The 15,483-nt window shown below is 40.4% G+C and overlaps 1 protein-coding gene across 1 annotated transcript in view; it reads right to left on the bottom strand.

The window, feature by feature from the left end:
• Positions 1-15,483, bottom strand: part of LOC122700608 (fatty acid desaturase 2-like protein FADS2B) — a 52,374-nt gene that overhangs the window by 30,359 nt on the left and 6,532 nt on the right. Inside the window, exon 2 of the mRNA XM_043913605.1 lies at positions 9,215-9,325. Within this exon, the coding sequence (XP_043769540.1) occupies positions 9,215-9,325 (111 nt within the window). The remainder of the gene's footprint in view (positions 1-9,214; positions 9,326-15,483) is intronic.

The following is a 15,483-nucleotide window of genomic DNA, read 5'->3' as shown; positions in this document are numbered from 1 at the left end:
CTGTTGAATCATAGAAGAAGCAAGAGAATTCCAAAAATTAAAAATAAAAAAAAAGGGGGGAGGAGCCAAGATGGCAGAGGAGTAAGATGGGGAAACCACTTTCTCTCCTACAAGTTCATCAAAAGAATAACTGAACGCAGAGCAAACTTCACAAAACAACTTCTGATCGCTAGCTGAGGTCGTCAGGCACCCAGAAAAGCAGCCCATTGTCTTCTAAAGGAGGTAGGACAAAATATAAAGGATAAAAAGTGAGACAAAAGAGATAAGGACGGAGATCCGTCCCAGGAAGGGAGTCTCAATAGAGGACATTTCCAGACACTGGGAAACCCTCGCACTGGCAGACCTGGGGGAAGTGTTCAAATCTCAGAGGGCAACCTGACTGGGAGGGAAGCAATAAATAAAACCCACAGATTACGAGCCTAAAAGCAACTCCCAGCAGAAAAGTACCCCAGACACCCGCATCTGCCACAAGCAAGTGGGGGCGGAACGGAGAGGAGCGGGCGGCATTGCTTGGGGTAGGGTCGGGCCTGAGTGCCCTGAAGACAATCGTAGGGAGCTTTTGTGAGTTGCCAACTTGAACTGTGGGAGAGCAAAAGAGAGAGAGAAAATTAACCGGCCCAAACACACTGCCGGCCATTTGCAGAACAAAGGGACCAAGAAAGTCCAGAGAAGAGCTAGCAGGCTGCGGACTGGCCCAGCGGCCCCGGAGGCAGGAGGCAGGGGGGAGGGGAAAGGGGCAGGCTTGGCCCCAAGGACCGCATCCCCTGCTGCACTGCAAACAGGCCTCCACTTTCTAATCAAAGACCTCCTGAGACTCTGGATGGTCGACATCCGCTGGGAGGGTCACGGCGAGACACAGGGCGCAGGCACCCGACCGGCACGGGCAGGGACTGGAGATGGGGACGCGGAGGGCAGAAGGCGCATGCACCCAACTGGAGCCAGCGGAAACTGAGACTGGGACCGTGGAAGGGAGTGGGCGCGCCGCACCCGGGGAGAGTGCGCCCGTCAAGCCCCTGGCTGCCTGGACCGCTCTGACGGGGAAGGCACAAAGAGCAGGCGTAGCTTTTTGTTCCGTGCTTTTGTGGAACACCCGAGGGCTGGAACCGCACGCAGTGCGGGCGCGCTCCATATAGAGCATTTGGGAGCCTGAGTAGCGCAGACGGAGGAAGCAGCGCCGGCCCCTCCCCGCAACGTGCCCGGAACTAGCTACCTGAATAAGAGTCCACCTCCGCCCTGCCTGTGTCAGGGCAGAAATAAGGCTCTGAAGAGACCGGCAAACAGAAGCCAAATAAACAAAGGGAACCGCTTCAGAAGGGACCTGTGCAACAGATTAAAATCCCTGTAGAAAACACCGACTACACCGGAAGGGGCCTGTAGATATCGAGAAGTGTAAGCTGGAACGAGGAGCTATCTGAAACTGAGCCGAACCCGCACTGACCGCAACAGCTCCAGAGAATTTCCTAGATATATTTTTACCTTTTTTTTTTTTTTTAAGTAAGAAAAAAAAATTATTTTAATTTTTTTTCTCTTTTATTTTCCTTTAAAATTCCCTATTACTCCCAAATTACTCCTTAACTTTCATTTTCATAGATTTTTACGTTTTTTTAATCAGGAAAAAATTTTTTTCTTTTTTTTTTTTTTCCTTTTTCTCTTCTATTTTCTATTTTTCTTTTTCTCTTATTTCTTTTAAAGTCCTCTAGTACTCCTCTACTACTCCTTAATTTTCACTTTCAATACACTATAACCTTACAAAAAAAAAAAGAGAAGCCCTATTCCAGACACAGCAATCTAAACAAGATGAAAAGGCAAAGAAATACCCAACAGGTAAAGGAACATGAAAAATGCCCACCAAGTCAAACAAAAGAGGAGGAGATAGGGAATCTACCTGAAAAAGAATTTAGAATAATGATAAGAAAAATGATCCAAAATCTTGAAAACAAAATGGAGTTACAGATAAATAGCCTGCAGACAAAGATTGAGAAGATGCAAGAAATGTTTAATAAAGACCTAGAAGAAATAAAAAAGAGTCAATTAAAAATGAATAATGCAATGAATGAGATCAAAAACACTCTGGAGGGAACCAAGAGTAGAATAACAGAGACAGAAGATAGGATAAGTGAGGTAGAAGATAAAATGGTGGAAATAAATGAAGCAGAGAGGAAAAAAGAAAAAAGGATCAAAAGAAATGAGGACAACCTCAGGGACCTCTGGGACAATGTGAAACTCCCCAACATTCGAATCATAGGGGTCCCAGAAGAAGAAGACAAAAAGAAAGGTCATGAGAAAATACTCGAGGAGATAATAGCTGAAAACTTCCCTAAAATGGGGAAGGAAATAGCCACCCAAGTCCAAGAAACCCAGAGAGTCCCAAACAGGATAAACCCAAGGCGAAACACCCCAGGACACATATTAATCAAATTAACAAAGATCAAACACAAAGAACAAATACTAAAAGCAGCAAGGGAGAATCAACAAATAACACACAAAGGGATTCCCATAAGGATAACAGCTGATCTATCAATAGAAACCCTCCAGGCCAGAAGGGAATGGCAGGACATACTGAAAGTAATGAAAGAGAATAACCTACAACCTAGATTACTGTATCCAGCAAGGATCTCATTCAGATATAAAGGAGAATTCAAAACCCTTACAGACAAGCAAAAGCTGAGAGAATTCAGCACCACCAAACCAGCTCTTCAACAAATGCTAAAGGATCTTCTCTAGACAGGAAACACAGAAAGGTTGTATAAACGTGAACCCAAAACAACAAAGTAAATGGCAATGGGACCACACCTATCAATAATTACCTTAAATGTAAATGGGCTGAATGCCCCAACCAAAAGACAAAGTCTGGCTGAACGGATACAAAAACAAGACCCCTATATATGCTGTCTACAAGAGACCCACCTCAAAACAAGAGACACATACAGACTAAAAGTGAAAGGATGGAAAAAAATATTTCACGCAAAAGGAGACCAAAAGAAAGCAGGAGTCACAATACTCATATCAGATAAAATAGACTTTCAAATAAAGGATGTGAAAAGAGACAAAGAAGGACACTACATAATGATCAAAGGATCAATCCAAGAAGAAGGTATAACAATTATAAATATATATGCACTCAGCATAGGAGCACCGCAATGTGTAAGGCAAATGCTAACGAGTATGAAAGGGGAAATTAACAATAACACAATAATAGTGGGAGACTTTAATACCCCACTCACAACTATTGATAGATCAACTAAACAGAAAATTAACAAGTAAACACAAACCTTAAATGACACAATGGAGCAGCTAGACCTAATTGATATCTATAGGACATTTCATCACAAAACAATCAACTGCACCTTTTTCTCAAGTGCACACGGAACCTTCTCCAGAATAGACCACATCCGGGGCCATAAATCTGGTCTTGGAAAATTCAAAAAAATTGAAATCATTCCAGTCATCTTTTCGGACCACAATGCAGTAAGATTAGATCTCAATTACAGGAAAAAAATTGTTAAAAATTCCAACATATGGAGGCTAAATAACACGCTTCTGAATAACCAACAAATCATAGAAGAAATCAAAAAAGAAATCAAAATATGTATAGAAATGAATGAAAATGAAAACACAACAACCCAAAACCTATGGGACACTGTAAAAGCAGTGCTAAGGGGAAGGTTCATAGCATTACAGGCTTACATCAAGAAACAAGAAAAAAGTCAAATAAACAACCTAACTCTACACCTAAAGCAATCAGAGAAGGAAGAAATGAAGAACCCCAGGGTTAGCAGAAGGAAAGAAATCTTAAAAATTAGGGCAGAAATAAATGCAAAATAAATGAAAGAGACCATAGCAAAAATCAACAAAGCTTAAAGCTGTTTTTTTGAAAAAATAAAGAAAATTGACAAACCATTAGCAAGACTCATTAAGAAACAAAGAGAGAAGAACCAAATTAACAAAATTAGAAATGAAAATGGAGAGATCACAACAGACAACACTGAAATACAAAGGATCATAAGAGACTACTACCAGCAGCTCTATGCCAATAAAATGGACAACTTGGATGAAATGGACAAATTCTTAGAAAAGTATAACTTTCCAAAACTGAACCAGGAAGAAATAGAAGATCTTAACAGACCCATCAGAAGCAAGGAAATTGAAACTGTAATCAAAAATCTTCCAGCAAACAAAAGCCCAGGACCAGATGGCTTCACAGCTGAATTCTACCAAAAATTTAGAGAAGAGCTAACACCTATCTTACACAAACTCTTCCAGAAAATTGCAGATGAAGGTAAACTTCCAAATTCATTCTATGAGGCCACCATCACCCTAATTCCAAAACCAGACAAAGACACCACAAAAAAAGAACTACAGGCCAATATCACTGATGAACATAGATGCAAAAATCCTTAACAAAATTCTAGCAAACAGAATCCAACAACATATTAAAAAAAATTATACACCATGACCAAGTGGGCTTTACCCCAGGATGCAAGGATTCTTTAATATCCGCAAATCAATCAATGTAATACACCACACTAACAAATTGAAAGATAAAAACCATATGATTATCTCAATAGATGCAGAGAAAGCCTTTGACAAAATTCAACACTCATTTATGATTAAAACTCTCCAGAAAGCAGGAATAGAAGGAACATACCTCAACATAATAAAAGCTATATATGACAAACCCACAGCAAGCATCACCCTCAATGGTGAAAAATTGAAAGCATTTCCCCTGAAATCAGGAACAAGACAAGGGTGCCCACTCTCACCACTACTATTCAACATAGTTTTGGAAGTTCTGGCCACAGCAATCAGAGCAGAAAAAGAAGTAAAAGGAATCCAGATAGGAAAAGAAGAAGTGAAACTCTCGCTGTTTGCAGATGACATGATCCTCTACATAGAAAACCCTGAAGACTCTTCCAGAAAATTACTAGAGCTAATCAATGAATATAGTATAGTTGCATGATATAAAATTAACACACAGAAATCCCTTGCATTCCTATATACTAACAATGAAAAAACAGAAAGAGAAATTAAGGAAACAATACTATTCACCACTGCAACAAAAAGAATAAAATACACTAGGAGTATATCTACCTAAAGAAACAAAAGACCTATACATAGAAAACTATAAAACACCGATGAAAGAAATCAAAGAGGACACAAACAGATGGAGAAACATACAATGCTCATGGATTAGGAGAATCCATATTGTCAAAATGGCTATTCTACCCAAAGGAATCTAGATTCAATGCAATCCCTATCAAGCTACCAATGGTATTTTTCACAGAACTAGAACAAATAATTTCACAATTTGTATGGAAATACAAAAAACCTCGAATAGCCAAAGTAATCTTGAGAAAGAAGAATGGAACTGGAGGAATCAACCTGCCTGACTTCAGACTCTACTACAAAGCCACAGTCATCAAGACAGTATGGTACTGGCACAAAGACAGAAATATAGATCAATGGAACAGAATAGAAAGCCCAGAGATAAATCCATGAACCTATGGACACCTTATCTTTGACAAAGGTGGCAAGGATATACAATGGAAAAAAGACAACCTCTTTAACAAGTGGTGCTGGGAAAACTGGTCAACCACTTGTAAAAGAATGAAACTAGAACACTTTCTAACACCATACACAAAAATAAACTCAAAATGGATTAAAGATCTAAATGTAACACCAGAAACTATAAAACTCCTAGAGGAGAACATAGGCAAAACACTCTCAGACATAAATCACAGCAAGATCCTCTATGACCCACCTCCCAGAATATTGGAAATAAAATCAAAAATAAACAAATGGGACCTAATGAAACTTAAAAGCTTTTGCACTACAAAGGAAACTATAAGTAAGGTGAAAAGACAGCCCTCAGAATGGGAGAAAATAATAGCTAATGAAGAAATAGACAAAGGATTAATCTCAAAAATATACAAGCAACCCCTGAAGCTCAATTCCAGAAAAATAAATGACCCAATCAAAAAATGGGCCAAAGAACTAAACAGATATTTCTCCAAAGAAGACATACAGATGGCTAACAAACACATGAAAAGATGCTCAACATCACTCATTATTAGAGAAATGCAAATCAAAACCACAATGATGTACCATGACACACCAGTCAGGATGACTGCTATCCAAAAGTCTACAAGCAATAAATGCTGGAGAGGGTGTGGAGAAAAGGGAACCCTCTTACACTGTTGGGGGGAATGCAAACTAGTACAGCCGCTATGGAAAACAGTGTGGAGATTTCTTATAAAATTGAAAATAGAACTGCCATATGACCCAGCAATCCCACTTCTGGGCATACACACTGAGGAAACCAGATCTGAAAGAGACACATGCACCCCAATGTTCATTGCAGCACTGTTTATAATAGCCAGGACATGGAAGCAATCTAGATGCCCATTAGCAGATGAATGGATAAGGAAGCAGTGGTACATATACACCATGGAATATTACTCAGCCATTAAAAAGAATTCATTTCAATCAGTTCTAATGAGATGGATGAGACTGGAGCCCATTATACAGAGTGAAGTAAGCCAGAAAGATAAAGAACATTACAGCATACTAACACATATATATGGAATTTAGAAAGATGGTAATGATAACCCTATATGCAAAACAGAAAAAGAGACACAGAAATACAGAACAGACTTTTGACCTCTGTGGGAGAAGGTGAGGGTGGGATGTTTCAAAAGAACAACATGTATATTATCTATGGTGAAACAGATCACCAGCCCAGGTGGGATGCATGAGACAAGTGCTCAGGCCTGGTGCACTGGGAAGACCCAGAGGAATCGGGTAGAGAGGCAGGTGGGAGGGGGGATCGGGATGGGGAATGCGTGTAACTCTATGGCTGATTCATATCAATGTATGACAAAACCCACTGAAATGTTGTGAAGTAATTAGCCTCCAACTAATAAAAAATTAAAAATTAAAAAAAAAATAAATTAAAAGAAAAAAAAATCTGCTTCACTGACTACACTAATACTCCTCTGCGTTTACTGTTTCTTCTGATCCTTTGTGGATCACAACAAGCCATGAAAAATTCTTAACGAGATGGGAGTACTAGACCATCTTACCAGCCTCTTGAGAAACCTCTATGCAAGACAAGAAGCAACAGTTTGAACGAGACTTGGAACAATGGACCGGTTCAAAATTGGGACAGGAGTACGTCAAGGCTGTATATTGTCACCCTGCTTATTTAATTTATATGCAGAGTACATCATGTGAAATGCTGTGCTGAATGAAGCAGAAGCTGAATAAGATTGCTGGGAGAAATATCAACAACTTCAGATAAGATCATACCACTCTGATGGCAGAAAGTGAAGAGGAACTAAAGAGTCTGTTGATGAAGGTGAAAGAGGAAGGTAAAAAATCTGGCTTCAAACTCAGCATTCAAAAAATGGAGATCATGACATTCAGTCCAATCACTTCATTCAAATAGATGGGGAGAAAATAGAAATTGTGACAGACTTTCTTTTCTTGGTCTCCAAAATTCACTGCAGCTGGTGACTTCAGCCATGAAATTAAAAGATGCTTGCTCCTTAGAAGGAAAGCAGTGAAAAACCTAGATAGCATATTAAAAAGCAGAGACATTAGTTTGCCAACAAAGGTCCGTATAGTCAAATATATGGGTTTTCCAGTAGTCATGTATGGATGTGAGAGTTGGACATGAAAGAAGGCTGAGCCTCAAAGAATTATTGCTTTTGAACTGTGGTGTTGGAGAAAACTCTTGAGAGTCCCTTGGACAGCAGGGAGATCAAACCTGTCAATCCTACAGGAAATTAACCCAGGATATTCATTGAAATGATTGATGGTTAAGCTGAAGCTCCAATACACTGGCCACCTGATGGAAGAACAGACTCATTGGAAAAGACCCTTGTGCCAGGAAAGGTTGAGGGCAGGAAGAGAAGAGGGATAGAGGATGAGATGTTTGGATGGCATCATGCTCTATGGACATGACTTTGCACAAACTCTGGGAGATAGTGAGGGAACATGGAGGCCTGGCGTGCTGCAGTTCACAGGGTCGCAGAGTCAGACGTGACTTACTGAGCGAACAACAGCATCTCGGCTCCTACACCTTGTCATAGGAACCGGGCACTGTGTCCAGGCTGTCTGCCTGAGGGCACACTCATCTCAGTACAGTGCATTGCTTCCTGACACACAGCCTTGAGGGATGCACATGGGCCTAAGGAGTCAGCTTAAGTATTCATCTTGGGCCTGCATATAACCAGTCCTCTTTCCTCAGATTCCTCCTATCCCCTTGTGAGTTTGTTTCTTCATTTCTTTTTTTTTTTTTTTTGTTTGTTTGTTTCTTCATTTCTTAAAGTGGAAATATAATTCTTTTTCTTTCTGCCTCACAGTGATATCTGGATCACCACTTTGTACAAAGTAGTTCAAAAGAATGGTACAATTGTAAGCTGTTTAAAAACATGAAGAGCAAAAAAAAAAAAAAAAAAAGCAGTGCTTAATATTAGTTAAATCCCTTTAAGCTTTATGTGCAATCATTCTAGTGAATTCTAGTTTTATGGAGGCCCTGCCCTCTGAAGACAGTTTTTCAGTCAACCAAATCCTTGGCGAAAGAAAAGTGGTGCTTTTCGTGGGGAATACCCAAAGGTTTGGAGCCAGAAAGAGGTGAACTGGAGTTCCCGTTCTTTGCTTTTCAGAAGGTAGTTTATTCTCCTGGAACTGTAATTTCTCCAATTGTAAAAAGAACTCTAGTTAGGATATAGTCACACCATTGATTCAAAGGCTATTTATGGAATTCCTACTACAAGTCCAATCCTGTGCCAGTAGGTACTGAGGACACATAGTCTCTGCTCTCATGGATACTGGTTTAACAGGGAATATCAAAAAATATAAGCAGTCATGGAAAAAGAAAATTATGTGTAAGTTCGAGGCAAGAAGTAGGTAGTTCAGTTCAGTCACTCAATCGTGTCCGACTGTTTGCGATCCCATGAAGCGTAGGTTAGACACATTGAATTACTGTTTGGCAGAGGGCCAAGCATTCCATTCCTTTGTTTCTCACAGGTTTAGCAATTCTGAGGATCTCAGAAAGGTTATTATGAAATATTTGGAATCCTCTCATTTATGCTATCGCAGGCCCTCCCAGACATGATGGCTGGTTTCCCACAGAAAATGATAAATTGGCCCTGAAATATACCCCATCCCCATCCCTCTGTATACTCTTGAGTCCTGAGACCTCACTCACATTTTTGTTTCTCTCCTGATTAGGCTCTTCTTGAGCAAGCTCTCCAATGAACAGTGGTTTAAGGTACAATCGCACAATGTCAGGGTCCGGATGCATGGCTCTGAAGACGTCCTGTGAATCAGAGAGAACTGTTAGAGGCTTAAAAAAGACCTGCTTACACACAGATACCTCCCCTTTCTTACTTCGCTCTGTACCGACCTTAGCAATCAGCACAGGCTATGTTATAGAGCATTTACTTCTAACTCTAGGTTGACACTTCAAGTTCATTGATCAGAATTGCCCTTGAAATTCCTCTATGAAAGCCTCACAGTGGTGATCCACCCACTGAGTGCATGGCTTACTAGGCAAGTCCTGGGTAGAAAGTTGATCCCCAAGCATTGGAAGAGATCATTGTTTATTTGATTGAGCACCAGAAGAAGTAGTTGGCTTTGAGATTATGGGCTATGGCAAGTCTTTAGAGTCAAACCTCAGGCTTGGTGTGGAAGTTGCCCACATTATTTGGGGCATGCAGCAACCAAGACTGCCCATGCAAATCACATTTATCAGAGTTCCCCTTTTACTACTTGGCCTAGGACCAGGGGACAGAGGATCTTGCATTAAGTTATTTCCAAGTAAAGAAGTTAAAGTTGATGATGATAACAAACGTCTAAGAGAGCATGGGAGCAAAGCTCTCAAATCCTTAGTTTTCTAAAGTAGCACTTTCTTGGCTAAGTTTATCACTGAAGAAGCCTTAGCACTCTTAAAAAAAAAAAAAATAGCATTCTCTGTAGGGGCTTGAAATAGGCACAAAATAGAGCTGACCCACTGTATTTTTCCAAATCCATTCCCATTTTAAGTAGTAACTCCAAGTGGCTATGAGAAGCAGTGTTGGTTCCCATGTCCTGCTTAAGTTTGGAAATAAGAGACAGTCTTTTTTTTTTTTTTTTTCTGCGGGGATTTAAACTGCTCTTGGGGGGGGGGGGGGGAAGGAGGCTTCTCCAAGAGAAAGATAATGGACTTCTTGCTATTATGGCTTTGAGAATAGGAAGGATTTAGTATGAAGAAAAATAACCAAGGTTTGAATTTGAATGTGCGGAATCCATACACAATACTTTGGAGTGGTGGTGTTGCATAGTGCTGATCAAGAAACTGTATCCCTGAGCAGCCTTCCTCCACCCAAGTTCGATACTTGCTGTGTAACTGTTGACAAGTCTCTTGACCAGTCCATGCTCCTGTTTTCTCCTCCCTAACATGGGAGTGACAGTAATAGCTACTCAATATATAAAGTTATTATAAAAATTAAGTGAACTGATTAGAATCTGAGTGGCTTATAGTAAACTCTCAGACACATTAGTTCTCTTTCCTATGTGTATACCTCTGGGCTTCCTTGGTGGCTCAGATGGTAAAGAATCTGCCTGCAATACAGGAGAGCCCTGTTAGATCCCTGGGTTGGGAAGATCACCTGGAGAAGGGAAAGGCTACCCATTCCAGTATTCTTGCCTGCAGAATTCCATGGACAGAGGAGCTGGTGGACTACAGTCCATGGCGTTGCAGAGTTGAACATGACTGAATGACTAAGACACACAGGGATAAGAGCTACCTGCCTTCCTTCTCTTCAATAAAATATAACAGTTCAGAGATTTTCTTTCCATACTCCATTCGGAGTGAGCTCTGAATTGTTTTAGTGAACACAATGAACCCTCCATCATCAAAATCTAAAGCGATTTTAGATATATCTAGAACTACATGCAAACCTACACATACAGCATTTTCATATGTGTAGGCTTGTATGATGTATGTATATACATATATATATATATATATAGTGAATGAGGTTATTCAGAGAGGTGCAATATCAACTCTTTAGACTCACTTTTCTAGATTGACTGATGTAAGAAGGGATTTGTATCTGCTAGAACCAGTCCAGGCTCTACTGTTCATTCTGCCTTTGTACACTTTCTCTGACCCCCTTGGGATATGCTGCTTTCAAAGATGTGTTTTCGTGTCACATTCAATGACTCTAAAGTTAGTTTACCTAACAGGATGAGAGTCATTCGGTGATTACCAATGTGACTAAACGTTTCAGGGTGGCCCATACTGAAAAATCATGTTCTGCCTTTGTTAAGGAACAGATGAGGGTGCGAAACACTCTGAGGGATCAAGATCAGAGTGTAGAGGAGGGTGAGGCCCTGGATTTGCATCTCACTCTGAGCAGTCATCCGGAGCCCTGGAACAGTGTGCTGATGCTAATGTTCCTCTGGGTTCACTGTTTCTTCTGATCTTCAGCAAGATTCACAGGTCAGTACTGTGACAACAGAGACTGAAGACCCACAGAGTTTTCCAGAAGAGTAAGAACTGCCCTGCTGTGTGGAACTCTTTTCACTGTATTAATGGGCAGCACAAAAGTGGCTTAGTCAGTCTTAGAATATTCAATTAGAAGGAATGTGCCTATTAGAGTCTAGATACAGAGTAAGTTGTGAGATTTCCTTTTCAAAAGACCTTCATAATAGAGTTTTTTCTTTTCTTTTTTTTTAAATTAACATTATTTGCCAAGTATGCTGCTCCTGAAGAAAGTCTGGGGTAAGTGAAGGGGAGAGGGAGTAACACCATTTTTTTTTTTTTTTAGTATATCCTATGTACAAGGTACTCTATGGGCCAACTCAGCATCATCAACTTAGTTCTGTGAATTTCCATCATTTTGTTATACATATAAAGACTCCAAATCTCAGGACATTTCCACAGTAAGTGGGAGAGACAGGATTTGAACTCAAGTCTATGTGGCTTTAAAGCCATGAAGCCATAATGTCCATTCCAGCCTTAACATGAACAGTTATTTTCCTGAAAGAAGGGTGACACAAGATTGTTTTGGGAGGATATTAAGACCAGTACATGCATGCTAGGCAGTTAGTAAAGGTGTTTCCCACCTTAGGTTTTAATCACGTGCATCACTTTTTCTGTGGCCCCAACCTACTTCTCCAGGTTTGCCTCTCACCATACCCTTCAGGCCTCATCCTGTCCAGTGTAAGCCTCCCTGTTCAATAAACATTCCATGGCCCTGTGTAGTTCTGAAGCTTTGTGATACATACGGCTCCCTTTGCCTTGACTACTTTCCTCCATTTTTTCAACTTAAAAGTTCCTTCTCATTCTTGAACATCCAGATGAAATATGCCTTCTTAACATAGTCAGGAAAGTTATTTATGATCTCTTCTGGGCTCTCGTGACACTGTGTTCCTAAATCTTTTCAAATGATGTTGCAGTGAACCTGTGTATTCACAAAGGCCTTCTCTAGTGGCTTTTGACTTTTTTGAACTGAGACCATGCACTATTGATTAAATTATACCTGATGTTTCTTGCTGTGCCTGGAATATGGCATGTGATCAAGAGATGTCTCATGAATAAGGGAAAGGGTGAATGAATAGAGCAGTAGATGATTTCTCTAACAAGGAGAAAGTTGAGAAGTATTGAGTTCAAGGATATGGGTCTTAAGCACTGCTGTCTCTTCCCCGCTCTCAGCATCTCTATTTTCTGACCTCTTAACTACTTTATAATCTCTCATTTTCCTCTGTTATCTTTTGATTCACCTCTCAACCATCATCTCTATTTCCTAACCTATTCATAAATTTACACTGTAGCTCCTCTTAAGACTGATTCTTTCCCAAACAGTATCAACGCAGTGGAAAGATGTGATTATCTTTGCTTTCACAAGTGACTTTGGAAATCCTGCTGATTTTTTGCTGTTATTTAATGGGGGATGGATAGCTGTCCTTTATTGGAAGAGCAGTATGATCCCTACTGGGAGAGACAAGTATGTGAAGTGAGAAGGCCTAAGAAGGATCATGTCCTTACAATTTACCTACTGTATACAGGCTGTGCCCTACATCAAGGCACTTGGCCTAGAGGGATGTGTGGGTTGAAATCCAGGAGACACTCTATTTGCCAAATCTTGTTCTGCAATCAACCAAAGTGCGTGCCTATAAAATTTACACCAAAATACAGCATAGGGAGCAGTGCAGTGTGTGGTTTATATTGGGAAAATTGCTTAATCACTCAAGATTCAATTTGTTTTCTAACTTTGGATACTACTTAGTCTGTTCCATGGGCTCATTTACTCCCTCACTCATTTGTTCAGTCATTATAAAACCTTGCTGAAGTGTTAGCTTAGCACCAAAGAGCTTAAGCTTTGGAATCAGATGCCATTAAATGATGATATTTTCATATTATTATTATTTGGTTCATCTGAATTGGGTTGAAATTTCCGCATATTCAGAAAAAATAATTTAAAAAAAGCACCCATAGTGAATATATGTACATAGTCACAAAATCAATGTAACTAGAACATAGATTTTGATTTACTTATTTCAAAAAGCTCACCAGGGGACTTCCCTGTCAGTCTGGTGATTAAGACTCGATTCTTCCAATGGAGGGGTGTGGGTTCAATCCTTGTTGGGCAACTAAGGTCCCCCATGCCTTGCAGCACAGTCAAAAAAAACAAAACAAAACAAAACAAAACAAAAAAAAAAAACAACAACAAAAAAAAAACCTCACCAGAATATTCAATACCCAACCGTGGACACCCATTCCTACATCTTTGGGTAATTGCTTTCCTGGTTCCTTCTGAAATCTCACCTGTTTCAAGGCAAGTGCTAAATCAAGGTCACTCTTATTTCTGGGAGATCACCAGTTTTGAGTAGGCTTATTTATGGGGAGAATATACTCTTTACTTTTGTTCTGGAAAAAAGCCACTTTGGAGTGGAGAATGTTTACATGAAGTCACCAAGATTCCCCTCCATCCACAGGGATAAACAGAGGGCTATTTTTTGCCATAACTCACTCTATTATTTGAAACCTTTCATTATTTGAGATTTTTTTCCTGTGATATATTTACTGAGCTCCAGGCCAGATTCTCTCTCTCTCCAGTGTCCCCACCAAACATGTTCATCTTCCTGGCTTCATTATCTCATAATGGCAACTGCCACCCACTTACCTACATAAGTCATCCATCAGGCAGTTTAGACTCCTTACTCCTGCTTACTTACCCAGCCGCTTATCCCCTATTATAAATTATGTCTCCTGGTTATCCACCCTCTCTTCTTCATTTCTGTTGCCAGTGCCTCATTCAGGACTTCAGCATGTTCCGTGGACTCCTTCCTTTGTTTTGACTCTTAATTTTTTTTTTTTTTTTTTATATGGGACCATACCCTATTGACAATTCTGTGATAATTTCAGGCAGACAGCAAAGGGACTCAGCCAGACAGATACCTGTATCCATTCTGCCTTGACTAACTCTTCTTGATCTTCAACCTTTACGTAACCTCCAGGCTGGCATTTGAAAAAGAGTCCGTCTTCATTGCCGTTATCACCCATTAGCACTTTAACTGCACTTGCCTCTTTAATATCGTACCTATTTTTCAACTTGAACCATCATTCAAATGAGAATCAAATTAAAATTTAATTTTAAAGTAAAAAAAAAATGTTGACAGCCCACAAAAATGCAGTTATTACTGATGACAACTTTCCTTTTACAAACAGCTCAGAATCCTGGTTGATTTCCTTGTAGGGTTGGAAGTAGGGAGGGGTGTTGGGCTAGAGAAATGTTATTACCTGCAGTGGGAGGAAAGGAAGACCTACAGTGATGGTAAAATCCAGAGTCCTTCACCCAGAGTTCTCCCCCTCCTCCTTCTCTTGTCTCTTTCTTTACCTCCCACACCCTTCATCCTCTCTTCTTCCTTCCCCTCTTCTCATCCTCAAGCCATCATATTGACCAGGATTGTACTAAGCAAAGGACATGGCCAAGCCGGGACACCTATTCTGCTGGTGCTTACTCACGATGTGAACCTGATCTGTATCCCACCTGTGTACACATCCTCTCTTCCCCTGCCCCAGCCTTGCCTCTATTGATTCCACATGACTGACTCTTTTGGACCTGCAAGCAGCTCTATCCTCTTCCACCTTGCAGTCTCCCAAACAGATGAAATAAATTTTGCTATATTTCCTCTAGGCTTTTGTCATCTCTTTCCTGTCATATTCGATTGTTATTCTGATGAAGTGTTTGAGATTCTCAGTGTCCCTCTCAGAGCATGATGTTCAGGCATAAGAGGGTGGCTGACCATGCACATTGGATAATAACCCTGGCTTCTTTGTTCTGAACATGCTGCTCTTGTGCGCACCTCACAAGATTGTGTTTACGTCTTTTGTGGAGCCCAGAAATATTGTCAACTTACTTACATAAAACTCGGGACTTCCCAGGTGGCACTAGAAGTAAAAAACCCACCTGCCAACGCAGGAGACAT

Source organism: Cervus elaphus, chromosome 1, assembly GCF_910594005.1.
Source record: "Cervus elaphus chromosome 1, mCerEla1.1, whole genome shotgun sequence".
NCBI lineage: Eukaryota > Metazoa > Chordata > Mammalia > Artiodactyla > Cervidae > Cervus > Cervus elaphus.
The sequence above is the reverse complement of the archived record's forward strand: the minus strand, read 5'-3'. Positions and strand labels throughout refer to the sequence as shown.